The 26,709-nt window shown below is 32.2% G+C and overlaps 1 protein-coding gene and 1 pseudogene across 2 annotated transcripts; one reads left to right on the plus strand and one right to left on the minus strand.

Annotated features, from left to right (window-relative positions):
• The window catches only part of LOC117928021, an 87,463-nt pseudogene that overhangs the window by 21,679 nt on the left and 39,075 nt on the right, over positions 1–26,709 (plus strand).
• Positions 4,951–8,630, minus strand: LOC117928020 (annexin D4-like). Of its 2 annotated transcripts, none has more exons than XM_034847764.1 (6): positions 8,546–8,630; positions 7,935–8,104; positions 6,870–7,085; positions 6,001–6,225; positions 5,372–5,443; positions 4,951–5,279 (listed from the first exon to the last, which is right to left on the minus strand). In XM_034847764.1, exons 1-6 carry the CDS (start codon positions 8,589–8,591, stop codon positions 5,070–5,072), a joined length of 939 nt encoding a protein of 312 aa, XP_034703655.1. In that variant the 5' UTR covers positions 8,592–8,630; the 3' UTR covers positions 4,951–5,069. The 2 variants fall into 2 exon arrangements, with proteins under 2 accessions (XP_034703655.1, XP_034703656.1); XM_034847765.1 differs by having other exon boundaries at positions 7,935–8,065; positions 8,546–8,605.

Here is a 26,709-nt window from a genome sequence, read left to right on the forward strand (position 1 = left end):
AACGATTTTCTAGATGAAGGTTAATATTTTCTCTAGTTTGCTTCTTCTCTTCCCTTTCAATTTGAGAGACATCTTTCCTATTACTTCCCGACTAGTTACAAATTTGACCGAATGATGCTTCAATAAGGAGGGCACCATAGGCGGTAGCTTTCTTTATCACTGAGACTTCAGGTCTTCTCTGGCATGGTCTGTTTCCTTGCTTTAGCAAATAATCCCTATATGGTTGTCCGTGTTGAATTAGAGAGTGAGTTAATGAGGTTTGTACCCTTTGGAAGTCCTTTGAAAGCCATCATCACTGCTTGCGTGGTGCATCACCAAACTTGAGATATTTCAATGTTAAATCACTGCAAATATGCATGCTTGTATTAACTCTCCTACACCTTTTGCTTCCAACCCCTTTTCCTATCAAATAGAGTGAATATAGTATGCTATAAACACAACTTCCAAAGCTCAAGATTAATTCGGACAAGCGTTGATGGAACCATAATAATGTTGATACCTTCAGACATAAGGGGAAGACTTTGCATAATAAGTGGTTTTGTACCATCGTTTGGCATAAATGCATTAGATACTTGTGGGGATCACTATTACTGCTAAACATGTTGAACTTCAAGAGAACAAACTCATTGTCGTAGCCTCCTCATGGAGAATGTCATGAGTAAATGGTGTTAAGACAATCTCTCACAAGACATGAAGACAATGAGCTCTACATTACTTTCTTGTACCAATAATGGAGTCTTATTTGGTCCACCCTAGTTGCCTATTAAGGCCTTCCTCTAAGACAACAAGGTCATGCACCTCATATAATGTATTGATCACTTAGAATCAACAAATCCCTTTCTTGATCATTTTCTCTGTAATGTTACTTTTTTTTTCTTTTTTCTTTTTGCATGCAACCCTTTGAATTTCACATTTTCTTGAGCTAACACCCTTGTTTCTTTTCACTAGCTCCTCTATTCTTGGCAAGGTTTCCTTGTTTTATTTCCTCATCCTCTTTTCCATTGTGGTTATCTACTCTTAGAGTTGTAGGAAAGCTGAAAGGTCCTCATGCGGTCACTTGCCACTTGAGTAAGTTTGCATTATGACTATCGTTTAGGTTTTTCTACCATTTCCCATAGACAACATCAATGTGTTTCACCCTCTTTAAAATGTAGCAACTGTATCCTTGAATATGACCTATCTTTGTGATATAGAAGAAGATAGAGTGGGGATTTGATTGACCCTCTTTGATGGTCAGGTCAGTCCTCGATCATTAATAAAAGGACAAACAAATAGGAATAGAGTATATGAGGGAATAAAGACTAGGATAGTTTATGTGTACCCTGTCCTGGTCTAGCCTTAAGGTTTTATTCTACATTAGTTTAGCCATTAATTTTAGAAAGTGTTATGATAAAACCCTTAACAACATGACATGATGTAATAATAATAATGATAATGGATTTATTATTCATTAATAATATTCCAATTTCCTCAATTTATCTGTCTTATCAATGCATTATACTATTAAAGCATTTAAGTCTAATATCTTTTGCATTGTACATGATTTAAGTGTATTAGGAGTTGTACAAAATATCCAAGTCATAAGTTTTTTGTAAGTATTTAATTTGTCACAACTAATTCATGAATTTAGACAATTTATTTGAGGTTGTGATGCACTACCTCCTCATCAAGAGGATAACTTGTCTTGGTTATTGAGATGAGTTTCCTATGATGAGTGTACTAGTGTGTATGGTAAGTTATAACATTAACTATCAAGTAGTTATGAGCTCTTAACCTTGAAAGGACACTAAGCTTGTGCTAAAGTCATCAATGACTTTGACTTATGGGTGAGACCTTAAGGCGGTCAAATATTTCTCATGAATTAGGTCATTGTTAATGAAGATTGGTGGAAAAAGGTATAGTCAAGATAGGCTCCATGACATCTCATGGGTTTGAGAAAAGATGTCTCTTTGGGTGATCCTAAGGACATGTGATCAAGAAATATATAGTTGTAGTAATTCCTTAATTGGAATTTGATATATGTTCTTTGTGAGTTAAAGTATGTTAGTTGATAACATAATAGGAAGATTTAAGAGTACTTAAAGATTGTAAAGACAATTTTGAGAGATTAATAGCAAATACCTAATTAGATTATACACACCAATTCATGGGGAGCCTACATATGGTGAATAGTATATCACATACCTGAGTTCTTGTATCTTATTGTAATATCATAAGATACTAGAGTGCAGTTGATTCTCTGTAATGAGATTTTGAGTTAACTTCAAATTTGGATTCTAAGGAAGCCAATAATTTTTCTATGGGTCTTAGTAGTCTTTGCTCAAACTCGTATTTCTTGATAACATGTTTATTGAGGGTTATTTGGATTCTTTATTCATATGTGTATATAAGAGCCTTTTAGTTAATGTGCAAGGTTAAATTTCTTGATAACAGAAAATCCTTAAAAGCTTTTGCATTACATGCCTCCTTAAATTTCTTTTAAATTTTTTAGGACGTTGAAACTAATTAAAGTAGTATTGCTTCCAATTTTGCATTTGACATGCCGTTACATAAATAATTTCCATTCAAATTTTCTGTGACATGCGTGATCTAACCATGACATGTTTTTAAGAATAAAACGCATATCTGAGTCATGGATCATAAAGTGGTAGAGATTGCTTCATGAACAACAATAAAATTCCAAGGTTAAATTTTTTATTCAAAGTTAAAGAGTACTTCTTGTTCAACATTCTAAGAGACCTCCAACACTTATCAGCTTAGATTAATTAAAAGGTCGTGCAAATTGGGTTTGGATTCGCATTTTTGTGGTCCCACTTTTTGTATTTGCCTTTTTCCAGCCTAGTCTCCAAGCCGGCAAGAGTCACCCTCTTAAGGGAGTTCCATTTGTACTTCTAAAGTTAACAATTAGCCATTGTTTAATAATTTATGCCAAAATCATGACTCCAGTTCAGAAAAATTATCGTTCTTTATTTGATAGTATGTTTAGACAAAGGAAATCGCTCAAAAAAGAAAATTCTTTGTTTTGTAACTATTGTCCAACATTAGCCATGGCATAACTTCGTTCTAACCAGAGTTTGACCTGGCAACACGCTGTGGCCTGCGGACCCAGCCTGTTTCTATTGTTGTTGAGGCTTTTGATGAAACTTCGAGCTAAAAATGTTGCTATAAATAAACCCTTTAGACCCTTAAATGGACATCAGTGCAAGTCGGAGAAACACATTAAAGCTGGTATAAAGAAACTTTACCACTAATCAACTTCAATCAGCTCTAATGGCTTCTAAACACTTAGCTGCCCTTGCAATCTTCGCAATTGTTCTTCCTGCTGTGGCCATGGCAACTGAGTTTACTGTTGGAGATGATCAAGGTTGGACCATTAATTTCGACTATGAAGCCTGGGCCAAGGACAAAGTCTTTCATGTTGGCGATAAACTAGGTAATGTAGCTCAAACTATCACTTTCGTTTCCCTTTATGCCTTCTTTTAATTCAAGCTGCTAAAAATATTGTCGTCAATTCTCATACGTGCAGTCTTCAAATACACGGCGGAAGCCACAATGTCTTCAAAGTTAACGGTACTGCCTTCACGAACTGCACTATACCACCAGCAAATGAGGCTCTTACCACGGGAAATGATGTGATTACACTGGCCACCCCTGGAAGGAAGTGGTATATTTGTGGTGTGAACGACCATTGTGCCAACTATGGACAGAAGCTTGCCATCACTGTGCTGGAAGCGTGGGTGTCTCCTGCATCAGCGCGCTCCACCCCCGCAGCACCAGCTCCCTCCACCCCCGCAGCACCAGCACCCAGTTCTGCTTATGGAATCTCGGTGTCTGGGTATCAGCTGCTGATGGCAGCCATGGTTGCTGTTGCTTTCCTAGTTGTTTGATCTGCTGTTTCTCCGGGAGTACCTTTGATCATCTAGTTTTCAAGAGATTTCTTTGTTTCATTGTTCATTTATTCAATTATTTTTTTCGACTGAAAAATGCGATGAGAGATGAAGTTTGAGTGGAAATGAAACATCCAATTTTTTTTGTTTCTATCATCCTAATTTAATTCTTTGATTTTGCTTTTTATTCTTTTTATCTAATTGTTTAATATCCCTCTTAAATTAGAAAAACATGAGGAGATAAAAAAAAATAAAAATAAAAATAAAAATAAAAAGCGCTCTCAATATTCCTAAAACAGAGCTCTAAACAACCTCTCAAAGAAATGGAGGAACTTTGCATCATTTCTAAGTTGGCAAAGGAGTCACTTTTCACACTATCTTTCTAATAGTTTATAAGGCATACTTATTTTTTTGCGATTTTTTTCCTTCATATTTACTGCAAGCATCAGAATTGGACATGTGTCTGCACTTCTTTACCGAACTTTCGAAAATAATGAAGCTTAACATGGCCTGAGTTCGAATCAGTACATACTTTCCTTGGTTTTACATGCAAGAAGGTATGACATGGTAGTGGCAATTAAATTTTTTTGCTAATTCTTGGTTTTACATTACCAAGTTGTAATTGAAATGATGAGCATTTCATTCTTATTTTACCATCTGGTTTGTATGGAAGAGATTGATGCTCATCATTTAGATAGAAAGGATTTGGTGAAAATGACAACACTTATTGTGATCCAACCAAAGAGAAAAAACATTGAAATTTGGAACAAAAGAGGCAAGAGGCAAATAAGGAGCACCAAAGGAAGTAGAAGAGGTCAAAGACATATTTCTAGAGAAAAATTTCGAGAAAAAAATGGAAGAATTTAGAAAAAGAAAGAAGAGAGAGAGAGAGAAGAATTCTCAAATGCAAACTTGCTCTAATACCTAGAGAGAGAAAGGATTTGGTGAGAATGACGACACTCACTTAAGTCTATTATTGATTATGATATATATAGCTATTACAAGAGGGTTGAGTTAATTACTTACAATCTGAGCTGGCATAACAAACTCTTAACAAACTTCCTAACAAATACAAGCTTAATTTATTTTTATCACTAATATCATCAAATGTGTTTGTACATGTTTACAAGAATGGAAAAGATTGTTAAAATATTGACTAAAGAAATGCAAGTTGTATTCTTATTAAGCCACTCTTCTAATCAAGCTCACCAAGAAATCCTTATAGTTTCCAAGAGCTACATCTTCAATCTTCTGGGTTAGAGGAATTTTATATTGCTTATCAAATTCTTCTATGATTTCCTTCATATCAACATTGCTCCGTGTCACTATTACTCGAGTTAGGGCATCTTTGGTATTCTCATCTGCATCATCTTTGAATGCATCATTTAATACCTAAAAGAATTGAAACAATCAATCCAATACATAATTCTACAAACAAATATAAGATCATTTCTAAGATATTGTTCATGATGAATTAATCTTACCTTACTGAAATATGCTTGGGGATTGCATAGGCACTGAAGTGTCTCCTTCAAACTCATTAGAGTGTCAAGATCCTAAGCAAATTAAGAAAAGTAATTTAAGATGATAAGAAAAGTAAATCAAAGAAACCCTTCATGTGATTTTTCATTGTTTTTCCTACTTAATTTGTTCACTTTTTTATAAAAAAAAAAAAAAGAAATAGAATATGAAAATATTAAATTGTTTTCCTTTGCTACATTTCATTTTTATTTTTTATTTTTATAATTTGATTGGTATGTTATACTCCTTCCCCAAAGATTTAGACTTAGTAACTAGAGCTCTCTTGGTAAAAAATCTAGGCTCTTACTCACCATGTTTTTTAAAATAGATGACATAATTAAGATAAGTCTACTATATAAAAAAACACCTTATACTTCTCTTCTAACTAATGTGGAATATCATATTACAATTTCAATTTTATTATTATATATCTGCTAAGGGGTTTACTTATCATTGTTATTCCTTCAAACAACTAAGGTACCTTCTTTTTTTTTTCTTTATTTAAAATTTATTTTAATTATTGAATTAAAGTTTAAAGAAGAAAAATTAAGGTATATTACACATTTATTATAATATCATTCTCGTTCCTTACCTCATCTATATTTTTGCCATAAATCTCCTTATAGTACTTGACCACTGCCTTGAGATGGAGCTTACTCCTTGTTGTTAGAATCCTCACTATCCCATCATCTTCAATTGGGTTCTTCTTATCAACATTCTTAACCGCGATTGCAAGTGTCGTGGCCTCTGATCTAGCAGTCCCTTCATTAACTCGCGACCCTTCATATCTATACGAACTCACAAGGGCTACTAGGAGCTATCAATGTAGGAAAACAAATTTTCGTTATACCATAATTTACATTAATTATGGAAGTATTTAACCTTTATTAAATACCTTTAAAATCAAAGATGTCAAACAGGGCCTTAATCTATCATAAAAAAGTTAGATTTGTGTTCTTTTGCCCTTGTACTAATTCAATTGGGTCAAACATATGATGAGGCTTGAGAGGGAAGAACTTTGGTGTTAGCCAACTATATTGTCATGCGTTTGAGGCTTAATTTTTAGGTTATCAACAAAAGAGCCAAGTATATTATGGCACAATGATTGGGCCACATTGCTTGGGCTAGCCCAATCTTGAAACATATGAGCTGACCTGGTTTGAGGTCAAAGTGGGCTCTAGTAATCATATAAGAAGCAATCCTACAAACCATAATAAATGTTTTTAATTTTATAAAAATGTTATAATATATTTTTAATCATATAAATAAAATTGTTAAGAGGAGTATTTGAAAATTTTAATATTTTACAAGAAGTAATAAAACTATCATGAAATGGATTCTCAAAAAGATTATAAAGTATAAGGATTATGTGATAAAATTATTATTTTTCCATATAAAAACTGTGCTCACAATTTGAATATCATTCATTTGATGCGATAACCTGACTGAAGTGGCACTAACCTTGCGTTCAATGCCTTCAAGTCGGGAAACAACATCCTCAATCGATTGGACGAAGAGGGATTGATAAGCTTTCCTAGCTCCAAGCAGCTCTTCTGATGATCTTGTGCATGCAATCTCAATGAGCAAGCCATATGCTTGAGGACCCTTAGTAATAGCCTCATGCACCAAACGAGCATCCCTTTCCCAAGGATGCATGATCCATTGCACCACAATATCCTGACCATAAAAAAATTCAAAAGAGTCATAAGATTGCGAAAAATTCAACCATTCATAACTAATGTATCATCACATCCTAATATATGTGCCTTGGCAAAATATAATACAATGCTCTTAGGGAAATACTAAGATACTAAATTAATGCCTCTGAAACTTTGAATTTCGGTTTCTAGAAATATACGATGAAATTTGGATCATTGAATAAAGGTACAAATATAAAGAAAGAATTATGGTATAAAAACAAATTAAATTAAGGTATAAATGAACAAAATTAAGGTATAAACAAATGAGACCAAGGTTTGATGGCATAGAATCAATATACAGAGTAATGAGACCCCCAAATGTGATACAAATGAATGAGCTTGGAATACAAAACAGTGGGACTTGAATTATATATGCGACACCATTTGGTGGTGCCTTTTAAATAGGTTCCACAAAAAGTATATTTGGATATCATACTAAAATGTGTCATCGCGCCAATTAAAAGCACTTAAAAATGATCTAAAAAATAAGTCAATATGATTGATCCATGAGTATAGATTGGGCATGAAACTATGATATGAAAGGGTAAGTGTTAACAGACATTAACAAGCCTATGAAAATAAAATTTTATTTCATTTTATTTTTCATTATTTGAAGTAATGGTACTATATCATATATATATATAAGAATTTTCTCATATTACATATTTCAATTTTTTATAGAGAAAAGTATTTATAGGCTATATCTAGTACCAAAATACATTAAAACTAGGTTAAAAAGAGAACATTTTTCAACCATTTTTCATGTGATATCCATAATTATGACTTTCAGCTAACATTTCTATTACAAGAGGAAGAACATGAGTACCTTAAACCGCAGAAATTCTTTCGTTAAGCATGCAATATGGTGATCATCCCATCTCTCAAAAAGACGTTCATCCTCCAAGAAGAATTTAGTTCTCTTTCTAAAGGATTCCAAGTGCTCCGAATGCCACTTTCCTAGGATCGATGCCATCAAATCCTCATCAATTCCAAATCCTAAAAAAATGCAAATTAAGGTTGCTTCAAATAGATGGACTACATATAATTCCTTGTTATAAAATAAAGCAAATAGAACATAACAAAAGCCTAAAAAAAATTTAATTTCACAATTTAAGATTATTATACCATAATTTAGAGTGCAATTGGTTGTAATTTTAAGAAATGTTTTTAATCTTTCTAATATTTGAAAATTTCTATTTTTCGAGTATTAAAAATGTTAGAAATATTTTCTAAAATAACTATCAGGCACATTCTTAAAGTTCATTTGATTGTAATTCTAAAAAGTGTTTATAACATTTCTAATGTTTGAAAATTTTTATTATTCAAATAACTACGAAAACCATTTCTTAAAATCATTATTAAACACACTCTTAGTGTCCAACTAAAATAAACAAAATTAAATGAAAAAAAATGATAAGAAAAATATAAGGGGCAAACCTGAGAAAGCCTTGGTGAGAGCTTCAAAGTCATTTGGAGGATCCATTTTGGTTGTTTTTCTTTTCCCAATTCACGCAATAAGATGAAAGGCTTCTCATTCATACATGAATATGAGATGATGATTTAGTAAGCGATCCATCCAAGGGGATGGCTGCAGTAGAATAAAATGTACACAAAAAATGGAATGACTTGTGGGAAGGGGAAAGGCATCTGTCCTCAAAGGACTGCATGTCAATATCATGGAGTCCTTTCACTGATTATGAGATTCCGACTATAGTGTTTGAATTTTGCTTTTAAGACTTGATTTTCTGATCAAGACTTTGACCTAGGTTTGGGTGATTTTAGTTCATGGAATAATGATTTTGAACAATTTGAATATGTTTTGATCTAATAATAATGAATTTATATTTGGGCTTGGGCTTGGGCTGAGCTCCTATATCTCTTGTGGGCCGGCATGGGAATTGAATACTAGTACTGGTACAGTGTTGGTCAAAGCTGCTTCAGAATTTTGTTGTGAAAAGATTCATGGAAACTTAGGCACTCATCACGGTGCTTAATGTTCATGTGCCTCTTCAATGGGGGTCAAATTATGATTGAATGTATTGTGTGATCAAGTCCTTATGTATATACATCATCCTATACACACACATTTAGAGTCCGTTTAGTAATGATTTTATGAAACATTTTTAATCTTTCTAACTCTTGAAATTTTTTTTTTTTTCATTTAAGTATTAAAAATACTAAAAATGTTTTCTAAAACCACTCGTAGATGCATTCTTAGATTCCATTTGATAGTGTTTTCGAAAAACACTTTCAACCTAAAAAGTATTTTTGAAGAAAAATAATTTTTTTTGATAAAATTTAAGAAACACTTTTAAAAACCATTTATAGTATTCAAAAAATAATTGATAGTGTTTTTTTTAAAAACATTTGATAAATAATTCTCTTAAAAAACTTTTAGAAAAAATAACATCTTCAATAAAAAAAATTTGAGTAAAAACAATATCAAATAAACTCTTGAAGCCATTTGATAGTACTTTTAGATGAAGTGTTTTTATTGAAAATGTTTTCTCTATAATATTTCTATGAAAAACTATCTTATGAGATTCTGAAAAAATGATTTTAATAATGTTTTTGACAATATGTTGCATAAGCATAAAAATATTTTAATATTAATAAATTATCAAAAAGGACATATAATTTAATTACAAAAAGTAAATATTATTTTAAATCCAAAACTCTTCATTGTAAAAGAATGTATCAATTTTTATATTGTTAAAAAAACTAAAAATAATCATTTTTATAATTACAATAAAATTTTGGAAAATATATATTTTTAAATGGATTAATAAATAAACATCAATTATAATATAACAATTTTTTTTTAACTAAAAAATGAAACAAATTATTTGATTATATATTAAATTAAAAATAATAAATTTTTATGACAAAATGATGGGTGGTAGCTACTTAAGATTCAAAAGTTTTCTTAAATTGTATTTGTTTAAAATTAAAAGTGTCAAATATTAATTCTTACCCTATTCCTATGTGGAGTAGAAAGTTGGCTTATAAAATATGGTTAAAATTATACCCTTTATGATGCCCACATAATGTCCAATTATAAGCATATGTGAGTTTCTTTCCTTTTGTGAGGTAGGAATGCCTAAAAGCATTAATTTCCAATATATATTTGCAATGTACACATTATTCACTTTATAAACTTGCCCATCTAAAACGGAGAGTACTTTGGAGCAGAGTTCAACGATGTTGAACGAGACTGACAAAAGCCTTCGACTGTAGAGTCTCCATTTGGATGGAGAAGGAAGGAGGAAGAGAAAAGTGAAAGGGAAATGGAGGGTATTAGAAAACACTTGGGGGTATTTCAGGAATATTTATAAGCTTTTAAAGTGATTTTTTTTAAAACCACTTCCTAAGTGCTTCTCTAAAAATCACTTCATGTATTTTTCTAAATTTAAAAAAAAAAAATTTAAATATTGTCAAATACCTTTTTTTTTTTACCTTAAAAATGCTTTTAAATATTTTTAGGACTAAAAACACTTTTAAGAAACATTACCAAATGGGCTTTTAATTATTTTTTACATAAAAGTTTAAGACATATTTGGATGTATAGTATTGTTAGACACCTAAAGAGCTATGTGAAGATATAGTGTCTATTAAAAGCTTCAAAAAGCATCCATCCCTAAAATTCGAAACCCTTTTTATGATCCCCTCATTTTTTAAGCTCTTATATTTATAAAAAAAAATGGTAAAAATCGTGTATCCTCATTTCTAATATTATCGGAGATGATTATTTGTTTTTAATTTATTATTATAAAATTATAATTTTTAGAGAGAAAAAATTACTTGAGTTATGAAAAGATTAAGAAAAAAGAAATGAAAGAAGAAGTGAGACGATGATCTAAATTACTTTTATCTTTAAAAAACCTATAATTCTAATGGATATATAAAAAGTTTGGTAGATGCAAATATAATCTCTCTTTTAACACTTCTAAACAATCCAATAAATTGGTGTTTGGTGCTAGCCTACTAAGCCTTGAGGCCCAAAAGAGAGCGGGCTTGAACAATGAAGGGATACTGCCCAGCCCGTGTAATTACATGGTCATACTATTTGGGTCAGCCTAGTCTTGAGATCTATGGGCCATATTGGTTTGGGCTCACTAAGGTGGCTCTTAGGCAAGCTCAACATGCTTGATGCACTTCTCTTCTTGGAATAAGCCCAGAGTTGGGACGACCCAATCTTTGACTAAAGCCCATGTAAGAGCATCTAGGCTTTAGGCAATTCCATTTAGGACTACTCAGTGTACTAATGCATGTGGCAATTTTGACACAGCCTAACATGAGTGAGAAAAGACAAATTTTAGTGGGTTCGGGTCACACATAATCACGTTTTTGTTATAATCATATCAAATCATATAACTCATTCAATTAGTCATGTTTATGATTTGTTTATGAGAAAAGACATTTATGATTCGCTTAACCCAATTAATTAATTTTAAATATTTAAAATTTTTAAAAATTTAAAATACCTTTTAATTATGAATAATATCATATAGTTAAAAAAAAAATTAAAGAACTAAAGTATAATTATATTAAAGATTAAAAATATTTTTATAATTTAATAAATAAATAAATTTATAAATAGTACATAATTAAAATTTTAATTTAATTTTTATGTTATAAATGTATTATAACTTAAAATAAATAATTAAGTTAATTAAAAGTTAAAAAATTAAACTTAAAAGTTAAGAACAACTAAAAAAAATATTTTAAATTAATATTCTTATAAAATTAAAATTTTAAAAAGGTTAATTAAAATACAATTATATTAATGAGTTTAATGAATTAAAATTATATTAATCAGTTTAATGGGTTAGCATGAGTCTCACCCATTTACTTTGAAATTCTCCCGTAACATGCCGTACAATTTGATTTGGGAAAAAAAAAAAATCAAACATATCATTGTATGATAAGAGTATTATTTTCCTTGCAAAAATTATGCTCATATACTTTGAATGTCTTCTAAGTGGCACTATCTCTCTTCCATTTGATGTCTTAAATTTGGAAGTCAATAGTCTCAATTGATACGTCAAAGAGAGATTGACAAGCTTTCCCAGGCTTTGTGCATGTGATCGTGATAAGCAAGCCGTATGATTGTCGACCCATGCATGGTCACAGCTTCTCAGCATGTCAAATAAGCATCCCTTTCCCAAGTATGCGTGGTCCATTGCACCAAAGCATTCTAACCATGACAAAACTCAAATCTACCACAAGATCGCATTGACATCTTGTCACATCCTAATATGAATGTCATTTTTTTTTAGAAGAGTTGTGCAGTTCTCTCACTAAAGAAGTATAAATACTCTGAATCCCATTTTCCAAATATCATTGTCATCCATTTCTCATCAACTTCAAATCCTATAAAAGCAAATTAAAGGGGTTTCAATATCTAAAAATAATAATTAATATAGGAATTAAATTAACTATGATTGGGTTGAGAACTTTCTCTCTCTTGCTGCTCATGATGAAAGCTATTAGAGAATTGCAAAATGAGGGGAACGAGGAGATCTATGACATGCCAAAACCTAGAGGTGGGCACTTGTAGGAATCTTCCCTGCATAAGCGTTGTGAGCAGAGAGGGTGTGGGGGCCATTTTGAGAGAAAATAGAGGGAAACTCTATTGAAATTTTCCTAGTCAGACATTGTTTTAACATTTAAGTTCAATTAAACTTTGGTTATTAATTTCCTTTTTTAGAGGATGATTGGTAAATCAATTTGGTGAATTAATATGAATTACTAATTTAATGACTTAATTTAAGTCATTAAGTAGACTAAGTATATTTGGTAAAATAACTTAATATCAAAATTTAAAGTACAAAATAATTTTAAGTATTAATTCAAAATAATGAATTTATTTTTAATCTTAAATCTCTTTTATAACATTTGTCCATATTTACTAAGAATATATTTTAAAATTAATTTATAACGACTATTTAACCATCCAACAACTAGTTTGGCCAAAAAAATCCTATAAATACTCACAATCCACTCCATTTCATACATAAAAATTTGATTTTATTCTATTGCTCCAAATTTTTATTTTTTTGATCTCTACCAAAATTTTTAAATTTTGAAAATTTGGTGGTGAAGGAGATTAACTCCAAATCAATGCTAATTAAGGTATGTTTTACCTTTCATAAAATTTATTTTTATTATGCATAATTCAATTTTATTTTTTTATGTATAGTTTAATTGATATTATCTAATTTTAAAATTTATCATATTAACATTAAATTTCATATGGAATGAAAATTGATTTGACATCTATGAATATTTAGTTTCATTTTTTAATAATTTTAAAATTAAATTTAATTCATATGGAAATTTAATTGTAATGTTTATCTATTTCATGCATGATTCAATTTTAATTTCAATTTTTATTAGTAATTATTCTTATCAATTTCATGAATGTGGAAATTTTATTTAATTCAATTTAATGTAATTTAATTTAAATTTAATTCATATGAAAATTTAATTGTAATGTTTATCTATTTCATATATACATAATTCAATTTTAATTTCAATTTTTATTTGTATTGATTCTTATCAATTTGATGAACAATATTAATATTAAATTTCTTAGATGTTTTATCTTTAATAATTTTAAATTTGATATTAGTTTCATATATGAATTTAAAATACATGTTTAGAAAATGGCTAGTGGAAGTGGAAGTGGTATCATGGGTTGAGATCCTTATTGGAAATATTGTACAATTATGGAAGAGAACAAAAATGGAACAGTATGCAATTACTATGGGTTGACAATAAAAAGTAGTGAGATTACTCGTTTTAAATTTTACCTATCACATATAGACCCTCATTCAAATGCAAAAAAATGTCCTAATGTGCCTCCAGAAGTGAAACAAGAAATAAGACGACTTCTAGAGGGAAAAAAAAAAGAAGGCAATTAAAAGCGAATAAACCTGCAAATATAGAAGAGATCGAAGCTTAAATGCGAGACACAATGGGAGGAAGACATAGACATGTAACTGATGATGAGGATGAGTAGAACCTTGATGATTATGATGATGGAGATGATGATGATGTGTATATGTATATGATTGACATGCACCTTGTTGAGCAACATGCTTATAGAGCAGCGGTTCAAGCATCAAAAGCTACTAAATGGAATCGACAACAAGAAAAACATTTTGTAAGAGGCAAAGGAAAAACATGTATAATATTAATTTGAATTATTACTGTTTCTTATCAAATTTATCAATAATATTAAATTAACACATATGTTTAATTTTAATAATTATAATATGTGAGTCTTCACATCCAACTAATCCAACAAGGCACATGTGAATATCGCAAAGTGTTCAATATTCAGATCCATCACCGCCTAATGCACCCTCATTGTAAAAATTTTCAACAACAAGACAGAAAAATATGAAAAATCTTTTCAAAGGTGGTGCCATCAAGGAAACCATGGGAATTTTGATCAATAAGCTCTTCATATATGAGATTGTTGTGCCCAATGAAGCAGACTCTCACCATTTCAAGAACACGATTGTTGGTGCACAATAAGCAAGTAATTACTATAATTTTAAAAATTGTATTCATTTTAACAATATCATTATTATTTATAAAGTATGATTGCCACAAATGTTCTTATATGCTTTAATTGTATATGGATGATAGGTATGGGTATAGAACTACCTCTTCTTATGAAATCAAATACAAGTGCTTGGATATGGAGTACAAAGACATGGAAACTTATTTCAATATTCAAAGAGAAAAGTGGAAGACTTATGGATGCACGATTATGTGTGACGGATGGACTGGGCTCACAAAATTAAGCATAATTAATTGCATGGTATATTCAAAAGGTAGCTCAATCTTCTTCAAATTTGTTGATGCATCAAATTATATAAAGGACAACAAATACATATATGGTTTATTGACGGATATGATCAAGGAAGTTGGCAAACAAAATATGGTATAAATAGTTAAGAAAAAAGGGTTGGCATTCATGAAAGCGGGGAAGCTGATAATGAAAAAAATACAATCTTTATTGGACTCTGTGTGCAGCACATTACATTGACTTAATGTTCGAAGACATCGATAAAAGGCCGAGTATTGTAGACATGATTACAAAGTCTTGAAAGATAACCAACTTCATCTATAACCATAGTTGTTTGCTTGGGCAAATGCAAAAGGTGTGTGGTGGAGACATAGTTGGCCTTGGAGCAACAAGATTTGCAACCAATTATATTGTCCTCGATAGTTTTTTGAAAAAGAAAGTGAGTTTGAAGAAAGTGTTTATCAGTGATGAACGGGCACAACACAAGTTAAGTCATACATTAATCAGTAAAGAGGTTGAAAGACTTATGTTTGACCATGCGTACTAAGAGAGAGTGGGAAAGCTAGTGTTAATCTTTGAGGCACTATACATGGTTCTTAGCATTGTCGATTTAGAAGTTATTCCTACAATGCTATTTGTGTACGAATTGATTCGAGTTATGAAAGAGAACTTCATTGACTTAAAGCTAAAGAATGGGTGTTAGAAATAATCACAAATTGCTGAGATAGAACTCTTAAACATCCTTTTCATGTAGCAGGTAACTAAATATTATCCATCTTCAAAAGTTATTAGTATTTAATATGTTTCTTTCATAACATTCTAATTCTACATTTCTACTTTACTATTGTACCATTATTTCTTAATCCAAGGTTTCAATATAAACGTGGAGTTGGTATTAATCTTGGTCTACTTCAAGTTGTTCATGAAGTCTTTGTGAAATTAGATCCTATAGTAGAAGGTCTTAGTCAATTTGGAAATGAGGTAAATGATTATAGTTATAATATAAATTAAATAATTGAATTTCATTTACTCAAATTTTGAATTTCAATTATTTAATATGTAGCTTATACTATTCCGATATGCAAAAAGAGGATTTAGTGATCGAGCAAAGATTGTTTCAAGGTCAAAAATGGTTCCCGATGAGTATTATTTGTGAATTAATAATACATTACATTAAAATATTATTATAGCTTTCTAATATAAGTATTGATATCATTTATTTGGTTGTAGCTGAATGGTGGTTCATGTATGGAAACCACACTCCTACATTAAGAAGGTTGGCCATCAAGGTTTTATTGCAAATTGCGTCATCTTCAACTTATGAGAGAAATTAGAGCACATTTGCCTTAATTCATACAAAGCAAGGAAATCAACTTGCTTGTCCGAGGCTCTAACAATTAGTTTTCTATTATTATAACATGAAACTAAAGATCCGTGATATGGAGGCAGAAAATGACAAAGTTGTGGAGAAAGATTACCTCGATTTACTTGACATTACAACTGAGGCTGGTGAAGAAGAACATAACAAATTGTTTCAATGGGTTAGACCTCTTCATTTAGATGATGAAGATGGAAATCCTGACACACGAATTGCTGCACATGTTTGAGAAACAGGTGTTGATGTTGAACGACTGTTATCCGATGAAGTTCATATTGATAGTTTCAACTAAGACACGAGAGGTTCATTTCTACAAGGAACTTCTCAACCGATAGTGACTTCTCGACCTTCTTTTGACTCCACGAGTGTTAAACATAGTAGCAGACCTAGTGTTGCTAGTACTTCTGCTTCCGGTTATGATGGTTCAAGAGGAGAAGAGACCAATGACGATAGTGATCTTGGAAATGATGGAGTGGATGTTAGACAACAACAACAAAGTGGACAACCATTGATATTTACTTATGAAGATGATTTAACACTGTACTCAAGATAAAGACCACAACTTTAGAAGAGTTGGTCTAAGTGTTGGAGCCATTGGAAAGCCATATAGAGGAAGACGACGAAGGATGACGCCATACAACGAGGACTCATTGTTGGCCAATTTTGAGTCAATGAGTATAGAGACTCAATTCAATGACTCGTCAAATGAAGCCAACATTTATGTCACTTATGCAATGAGTTATGGTCAGCCTCCTCCAAATATTTCAGGTTCCATTAATGGAGAGTATGAGAGATATAACTATCCTTTTTCTACACAAATGTTGTACTACCTTCCATATCATATGCAACAACAAGGATTTCAAATGAGCACATGGGAAAACCCTGGATTTCCTATCCATGGACAGGTTGTGGGTGGGACTCAAGAAATTTATGCATGGCATGCTCGTACTTATAATCAATACTATTGAAACTCCTGTCCTAGTATGAATATTGTTTTTAACAGGATGGACTCCGTTCATCTAACAATATGATGAAACCACATCGATCTTCATTTTGGTATTAAGGACTATTACAATGTCATATGTATTATGTTTATGTATAGATTGTTTTCATTTAACAAAATCAAATATTTCTTAACTCAATTCTAGCTTTCTAAGTGTGCAATTCCAAAATTTATATTTTCTATTCTTAAAATCCAATTATTGAATCTATCGATATATCTCTATTTACCGATTTTTTTTTTTACCATATTTATGTCAATTACACTTACAAAATAATTTGTATTCTTGCTTATTTTATCTTTATTTGGAGTTTTCCAAGCATTCTCATCAATTTTGAATAATTTTCATCTCACCAATATTTGTGTAAAAATATCCACTGATATTTCTAATATATCCGTAAAATCCAAGTACCAATATATCCATATTTATCAATATTTCAAACACTGGGTCTTACTCAACAATGGAAAAAATGTATATCACTCCTATATATGGGACAAAGAATCTTACCATATACGAAAATGAGGCTGGTGAAAGATTACCTTGATTTACTTGACATTACAACTGAGGCTGGTGAAGAAGAACATAACCAATTGTTTCAATGGGTTAGACCTCTCCATTTAGATGATGAAAATGGAAATCCTAACCCATGAATTGCCGCACATGTCCGAGAAATAGGTGTTGATGTTGAACAATTGTTATCTGTTAAAGTTCATATTGATAGTTTCAACCAAGACACGAGAGATTCATTTCTACAAGGAACTTCTCAGTCGATAGTGACTTCTCGACCTTCTTTTGACTCCACAAGTGTTAAACATAGTAGCAGACCTAGTGCTGCTAGTACTTCTGCTTCTGGTTATGATGGTTCAAGAGGAGAGGAGACCAATGATGGTAGTGACCCTAGAAATGATGGAAGGGATGTTAGACAACAACAGCGAAGTGGACAACCATTGGCATTTACTTATGAAGATGATTTCACACATTGTACTCAAGATGAAGACCACGACTCTAGAAAAGATGGTCTAAGTGTTGGAGCCATTGGAAAGCCATATAAAGGAAGACGACGAAGGATGACGCCATACAACGAGGACTCATTGTTGGCCAATTTTGAGTCAATGAGTATAGAGACTCAATTCAATGACTCGTCAAATGAAGCCAACATTTATGCCCTTTATGCAATGAGTTATGGTTAGCCTCCTCCAAATCTTTCAAGTTCCATTGATGGAGAGTATGAAAGATATAACCATCCTTCTTCTACACAAATGTTGTACTACCTTCCATATCAGATGTAACAATAAGGATTTCAAATGAGCACATGGGAAAACCCTGGATTTCCCATCCATGGACAGGTTGTGGGTAGGACTCAAGAAATTTATGCATGGCATATTCGTACTTATAATCAATACTATTGAAACTCCATGTCCTAGTATGAATATTATTTTTAACAGGATGGACTCCGTTCATCTAACAATATGATGAAACCACATTGATTTTCATTTTGGTATTAAGGACTATTACAATGTCATATGTATTATGTTTATGTATAGATTGTTTTCATTTAATAAAATCAAATATTTCTTAACTAAATTCTAGCTTTCTAAGTGTGCAATTCCAAAATTCATATTTTCTATTCTTAAAATCCAAGTATTGAATCTATCGATATATCTCTATTTACCGATTTATTTTTTTACCATATTTATGTCAATTACACTTACAAAATAATTTTAACATGTGTATTCTTGCTTATTTTATCATTCTTTGGAGTTTTCCAAGCATTCTCATCAATTTTGAATAATTTTCGTCTCACCAATATTTGTGTAAAAATATCCACCGATATTTATGATATATCCGTAAAATCCAAATACCGATATATCCATGTTTACCAATATTTCAAACACCAGGTCTTACTCAACAATGGAAAAAATGTATATCACTCCTATATATGGAACAAAGAAACTTACCCTATAAAAAAGTAGCCCACTAATATTTTATAAGAGAATATTTTATCTCATGACAATGATTAATGGACAATCTATACTTGTCAATGTAGCATTAAATCAATACCAATACTAATAATTGAGAAAGGATTTAGAAAAGAAATATGGATTGTACTACTACGTATGGAAGGAGTACTTTTACTTTAAGTCATTTTATCAAATGAAAATTAATCTTAATCAATAAGATTTATAATGATCTTGTGGAAAGCGCGTGAACAAAATTACTTCTCAATGTAATCTAGTTACTTTTCAATTAGATTCAATTATCTTCTTGATTGATCTAATTTAAAGGAAAAAAATTACTTCTTTCAACTCAAATTTTCATTTAGATATATTCTTTTTTCTAGTACTGAAATCTCAAAAGAAGTAATATATATAACAATGATGCTTGTTCGCTAAAGGAGTGTGATGTTTGGAATTTATTCAAATATGACTTCTAAGTGGGTCTAGAAAAAGAATAAAGGTACAAAATTATAAAATTGAAAAGGAAGGAACAAAAAGTATATGCACCCAGGTTGTCAGAACAAAGACTTGTATAATTAACCATAAACATTGCTTTAGATGTTCTCTTATGGGTCCTTAAAGAGGTTTTTTTTTTTTTTTTTTTTTTTTTAAGCTAAATTAAATATTCCCTTTGATTCATGCCTAATTGGTGTCTCAGCTGATTCGTGTCCAGCTGGTGCTCCTTGATGGAGGGATTAATCAACAAAATTTATAACCTATTACACCATATACTAGGGTAGCAAAGACAAAGCTACTATAGCATAGTGGCTCTAGGATCGTTCACTGGGATGGGTTTTCACTTCACAAATAATATTAATTCAAAGCTGAATTGGTGTCTTTTCATTTCAAGGTTAGCTTTAAAAGAAAACATAAAGATGTTTGAAAAAGGATTGGTTTTAAGCTAACCAAAAATAGCAACTGATTTTACTTACAAAGAAAAGTGTTTCTTGGAGTTTCAGATCACTAGGCTCAGATTCATCATACAAAAAGGAGTTCCGGTCACTTGTTTCTTTTCCTCGCATTAGAGAATTAACATATAGTTCCTTCTCCAACCGGTGTTGTACAGATGCTTCCCAATAATGGGTTCAAACACTAAATCCCTCTCACTGATGCAACTTGCAATGGCTCGTGCCTCTCACCTAGCACTTGCCATTCAAGGTGATCTTTAACCTTGGATTTCCCTTCACAAGCTCGCAAGAGATAACTAATGGATGTCTCCTTGGAGTCCAAAAGCTTACCAAGTGTTGGCAATTCTAGAAAATCCTACTTTCAAGTCACCTCCCAGAGGCTCGCAAGAGGTAAACTAGTGCATCTCCATGGACGGAGATCACTTGCCTTACCAAGTGTTGGCCCAGGTGATTTAAAGGCGTTTTAAGTTAACTAAAAAGATAAAAACCATTAACGGGTCACTCTTTCTCTTCATTAAAAACTAAAACAACAAAACTTCCAATTTATGCATGTGGAAACTTACCCGGCTTTCTTCACTCCAAGATACGAAGAGCCTAGCCTCTCATCCTCTAAGGAAAAATCCTCAGAGTTTGATTGGCTAGAAAGAAAACTAACGAGAAAACACGAATATATAGGAAAAACAGAGCAAGTGCTCTGTTCGTTGATTCTATATATGATATATTATATATGATGGATTATATATTTTACAATGGATGCAAGGGAGTTTATATAGGAAGGTAATTTACCCTTCCTTGGATACTTCCTAGCTAAGGAATTACATGAGTGGCTGAATACAAGGAGAAAATGGAAATTTAGACACAAAAATATCAAAAGAAAAGATCTAAAAGAGTCGGTGCACAACTATCGGGAAGCTTCAGGACCGTTTCGCAGGTGAAAATGAGGTCTGCGAGATTTCGCAGATGAACAAAAAGGGCTGCGAAATTTCTTCGTAGCAACCAGCTGATTTCGCACCGCTATGAAATGGTCTTTCAGCTTGTGGTGGCCGCCTTCCATCGTGTCGTGAAACTTTAGGAGGAATTCCATAGCACTGTGCAAAAAGGCTGCGAAATATCTCGCAACAAAAGGGTGATTTCGCAGCACTTTGCAAAATCTTCCTTCAGCTTGGAGTGATCGGCTTCCAACGGCTGTAACTTCCTCATTTCGACTCCAAATTGCTCACCGTTTAAAGCATTGGATTCTTGACTTCCTGAGCTTTGAAATGGTATATAGCATGTAGAAAATGGACTTCGGGAAGTGCTCCAAAAGTGTGAAAGAAGACTGCAGCTGCTGTCCTCTGTTTTCTTCTTTGCTTTTCCTCTCTCCGTTGTTCTTTCCTTGCATACTTTGAACGACTTTGGCAAAGGGCTATGGAGCTCCAAAGATTGGTTCTTCATGAATTTGAGCTTTCCATTGCTTTGCCATGGATTCCAAAGAACTCTCCTCAATCTTGGATTGCTTTGGTGATCAAATTACTAACAAAAACACCAAAACTTACACAATTTGATTAGAATTGATTGCAAGGGTCCTTAACATGCCAATTGAGTTAAAAGCTAAGAACTACTACTCAAAAGTGCTTAAAAGAGTTAATTACAAGGTATAAAATAGCACTTTTTGAGTAGTAATCACCCTTCCAACCTAATGAAGGGAAAAGGAAAATGGAATTATCTTGTCCTCATTGCACTTTTATGATATCCATTCACCTTTTCTTTTTTATAAAGTTGGTGATATAAAATGTTATTTGATGGTTATAAATACTAGATCTTTATTTAGCTTGTGAAATGAGTCTAATACACTTGGAAAGAATCCTCTAGAAGCCCTTTCTTAATTATGTAGAATAGGTTTTTCATAAAAAAATTAATTACAACATAGTTAAAGTGCCTATTCTCATATCTTATTCCGCAAAATTTTGTTATAGTTTGAAAATTACTACTTTTCTAGAGAATCTCACATCAACACTAAAAGGTGTTTTGATTATTAACATTATAAAATCTTTTATATTTGTAATTGAAGTGTTTTATATATCCAAGTGAATATGATATAGAACCTCTAAGCTAATGAAAGGTAGAGTACCTTCGCAAATAAGGCTCAATCACTGTTAGCAGCCAACCAATGTGGGACATTGGACTTTTGTTTGTCCTATGTCAAAAATCCTTAGTAAATTGTTGATGCCCATATTTATGTTTCAATTGCTGATGCCCAATCTCGCTTTGAAACCAAATGATGTGAGACCATATACACTCCCTAAAGCCTAAGCTAATAGGAGGTAAAGGTAGCTCCACATAACAGGTCCAACCAACATTAATCAGTTGATGTTGGAAATAGACAAATGAGGTTCTAATGCAAAGAAAAAAGCAAATAAGCCAAAAGAAATAACCATTCCAGTAAGTAGTAACACCTAACATATTTCTTTCTTCTCACAATTTTTAAGATCCAAGTGAAACTACTGAATTGCTCCTCTGATAGTGTAAAATTTCTCTTTATAAAACAAAGAGTATATATATACCATATACACCTTAAAGATCCACTTGAAAGAATTGGTAGAGAGTAGCATTTCATTATAGATTAATATTTGACCTTCCAGTATTTCCCATGAAAAAGACGAGGGAAAAGGTGTTGACACAAATGCTTATTTCCTAAAGGTGACCCAATAGTATCTTTTCTATATAAAGTTGAGTCTACTCTTAGCTTTCCCAAAGCGAAAACATACGAATGGCTTCACTTAGACTGCCTGATTCAATTCCTTCTCCAGCCTAAGATAGTGAGAGACTTAGTCTAGCTTTACAAAGTCTTTCTTCCTTTTTCTTTTCTTCTGCCTTCATTTATTTGTTCAGTTTTTCGATGCATATAAACCAACATAATGTAATGATTGTATGAAGTTCAAATCCTCTTGGTTACTTTTTTCTTGGTTCTGTGGATATGGGTAGGGAGAGGAGTGGATGAAAAAGTGATAGTATGGATATTGGGACATAGGAATGTAATCCAAAGGAAGCAGATCAAAGACACTTATCAACAGCTTTATAAAGAGTCCATCATCCATCGTCTTCAATCTAAACTTTCTAGTGTGCTCAAGGTAATTTGTGTTCATACCTTAGCCCCAGTTTTATGGAGGATGTTTGATTTTGGTTATATACATGAGCTATATGAATGGCAATTAATGGTTCTAATTACATGTCTAATCAATAGTTTGAATGGAGCTGGTCAGATAATATGGTAGATTTATGACTATCATTCTAATAGAATGAAATGCTCTTAAAAATAGATTAGTTTTCTTTCCCTCTGACAAATCTTATTGTCCCTTGGATCTTTAGATTGGTACAACTTATCAATAATTATGGACATATAAATGGTTCAAATTTTTACATAGTTCTTAGTCATGTACGAATTGATGAATGAATTATTCATAACTATATAATAAATGTTTGATAACAGACAGCAATGATCTTATGGATGAATGAAGCCCTTGAAAGGGATGCGATATTGGCAAACAAGGCCTTGAAAGAGAAGAGGAAGAAAATAAATAAGTTGCAGATATTGGTAAAGATAGCATGTGCATCATCCCGGACCATCTAATGGCAGTGAGGCAGGCCTACTGCTCTTTATACGAATGCTCTCTGGAAGAAGACATCACATCCAACATCTCAACTTCTTTCCAAAAGGTGATATATCATGTTAGACTATTAATTAATTTGAGTCAATAATATTATATCAAACTAATTTAAGTTACAGCTTTGACAGTATCATTTCACCATGATTGCTTATCATTAATATTGGGCTTACCATTTCAAATTCAGGACTTTTCATCAACAAAAAGGCATGTCAAAATAAGCTTAATCCTAATACATAGGAGGTATGCATATGATACGAAGACCATTATGTGTGCTATTTATGTGATTCCCACGTATGAAAAAGTTCCCAATGCTATATATATAAATTGAAATTCTCTTAATGGTATAAATGTGTTTTAAAGCTCCAATAACTTATTAAACCCAGAGCAAACAATATGTATATGGGAGCATGTTACGGACTAATATTAAAGGTGACTCTTAATCCTAGTGTGTGACTTTGTTTGTCTGACTCTACAAGGGATGTCCATTTATTTGGCTTCACAAACTCGTGCAAATGACATAACAAGGACATTGTGTCTGCCAAGGTGGTAGAGTGATTATAATACCACGTATCCAACATAGGAAATTTTTTTAGACATTATATATATAGTAGACTCCTCTTAGTGTAAACACGTTTAAAACCATGTGTATTCATTAAGTACAAAGCGGATACTATTTATATGGGAGGAAATGGGTTGGTATAATTTATATATACTATTGTTATAATCTTCTAGCATTATATGTTTTCACTCCCTAGATTGACTTGTATTGTGGGTGATGCACAGCTTCTAGTTGGTCTAGTGATTACTACCGAAAAGTGCTATTTTGTAGACCTAATTATAAGGGTTTTAAGCACCTTTGTGTAGTAATCATATTCATTTAACCTAATTAATTCATTAAGCTTCTTAGTAATTAGTTCTAACCATTTTTAGTGGCAAGTTTACATGTTTTTCATCAGCTTATGAACCAATTCAAGCATGCCAATTGATGGAGGAGCTACTTGGGCGAGTTAAGCAAGGATTTTGGACGTTTACAGGCTTGAATTTCAAGTGAAAACGCGAGCACAAGCAATGGGAACACCATTTCGCAAGGGGAGGCAATTCACTTGCCAAATGACCAATTTCGCAAGGTGAATTTCACCTTGCCAAAATTTAGCAAAGGGGATTTTCCTCATGGTGCGAAATTTGGCCATTTCGCACCATGAAGAAACCACCTTGCGAAATTTCGCAAGGTGGCTTTTCACCTTGCGAAATTTGGACCTTTCATCTTCCCCCTTGCGAAATGCCTTTGAAATCCCCTGTTTTGAGACGCTGTTGATGATATTCCACTACCGGTTCTCCAAGATATTTTGCTTGACTTTTAGCTTTGTAAATACCTATTTTACCCTTGTAATCAACCAATGAAAAGGTTGCTTTTGTAATAGCTCTTGTAATTTAGCTTTTTATTGTCTTTAAATAGAGGTGAAGAGCCTCAGACACGATCAGCTTGTAACCTGTAACTTTATAAGTTATAAGAGCACTTTTGTTCATACGCTTCTTTTCTCTTTTCTTTCTCATTTTCTTAGTAGCCAAACATCCTTGGAGGATGAAATCCCCAAGGATGAGAGGCTAAAACCTTTTAGTTTCTGGAAGTAATGGATGCCATGTGAAGCTCCCGTGTCAGGATGGAGATCTCCAAGCAATAAATGTAAGTAGCTGAGCATCATAAATGTTTTCATTCAAAGTAAAGCTTTTAATCCCTCTGACTTGCTTTGAGTGGCCAATACTTGATAACCTTTTGGTCTCAGTGGATTTTTATTGTTAGATCCACTAACGTTCATTAGTTATCTCCTACGAGCCATTGTATTGCAAGTCGAGGAGATGACCTATACCAATAAAAGAACAGTTATGAGGTTCAGCTACCCTTTTTGTAAGTTTTCAAGGACTAAAACTCAGTTGTTAAACTCATACCGGTTCGGGAAGTAAGCATCACCTTAGTTGCTTCCCCAACTCGAGGTGAAAAGTCCCAAAATCTCCGTTTTTACATAGTGAGTTAAGCATGGCTATCCAAAGCTTTGAGAAACTTCTTTTTCCATCTTTTAACCTATTTTCATGTTAGTTTAGTTTACAACACCTTCATCTTTTTATGTTTTCATCTTAACCTAATTTTTATTAAGAAAAGTTCACTCCATCCTCCGAACTTCACCAGTTAAAGTAAAAACCCTTCACAGTGTTCGATCCTAGAGCCACTATGCTATAGTAGCTTTGCTACTTTAGTGTAAGGACCTTAGGTATAAATTTTGTTGATACCCTTACATGCCAAGCTACCAAGAGTCGGGTTATCATCTAGTGAGCTTGTACAAGCATGATAAAGAATTGGTGGACTTTAATCTTGCAAAATATGAGGCAGCTAAGCTACATGAAGCCATTGAAAAGAAGCAATCAGATCATGATGATTTTGTGTGGATACTAACAACAAGGAATTTCTTTCAACTTAGAGCAACTTTTTTGTGCTACAAGCAAAGCTACGAAGTTGCTATTGATCAGGTTTGACTTCTAGACAATCAATAGGTAGATTAATTCCTTTATTTTCCATTTTTTTTAATACTAAAAATTAACTTTTATAAATTTTTGACAGGCCATTAATAGCAGTGGAAATGGTGATTTTGACTCTATATTGTGAGGAGTAATTTTGTGCATTGTTTCCCCAGAGAAACATTTTGCTGAGGTGATGGAAAAATAGTTACAGGAAGAGAAGAAAAACTTTGGACCTTAGAACTTTGGATCTTACCTTTAATGTTGTATTGGTTCCTGAAAAAAATAGAAATCCAAGTTGTTAGTCTTGTTCCAAACTATTGTTAGGCTAAAAACT

The sequence above is a fragment of the Vitis riparia genome, chromosome 13 (assembly GCF_004353265.1).
Source record: "Vitis riparia cultivar Riparia Gloire de Montpellier isolate 1030 chromosome 13, EGFV_Vit.rip_1.0, whole genome shotgun sequence".
In the NCBI taxonomy this organism is placed as follows: domain Eukaryota; kingdom Viridiplantae; phylum Streptophyta; class Magnoliopsida; order Vitales; family Vitaceae; genus Vitis; species Vitis riparia.

What these genes read in the sequence shown, in the direction of transcription:
- LOC117928020 (XM_034847764.1), bottom strand. Translation starts at nt 8,591, where the DNA reads ATGGATCCTCCAAATGACTTTGAAGCTCTCACCAAGGCTTTCTCAG. An exon ending in TCTCACCAAGGCTTTCTCAG is followed by an intron (nt 8,105 to 8,545) that starts GTTTGCCCCTTA and finishes GCATTTTTTTAG; the next exon opens with GATTTGGAATTGATGAGGAT. An exon ending in ATGGCAAAAATATAGATGAG is followed by an intron (nt 5,444 to 6,000) that starts GTAAGGAACGAG and finishes TAATTTGCTTAG; the next exon opens with GATCTTGACACTCTAATGAG.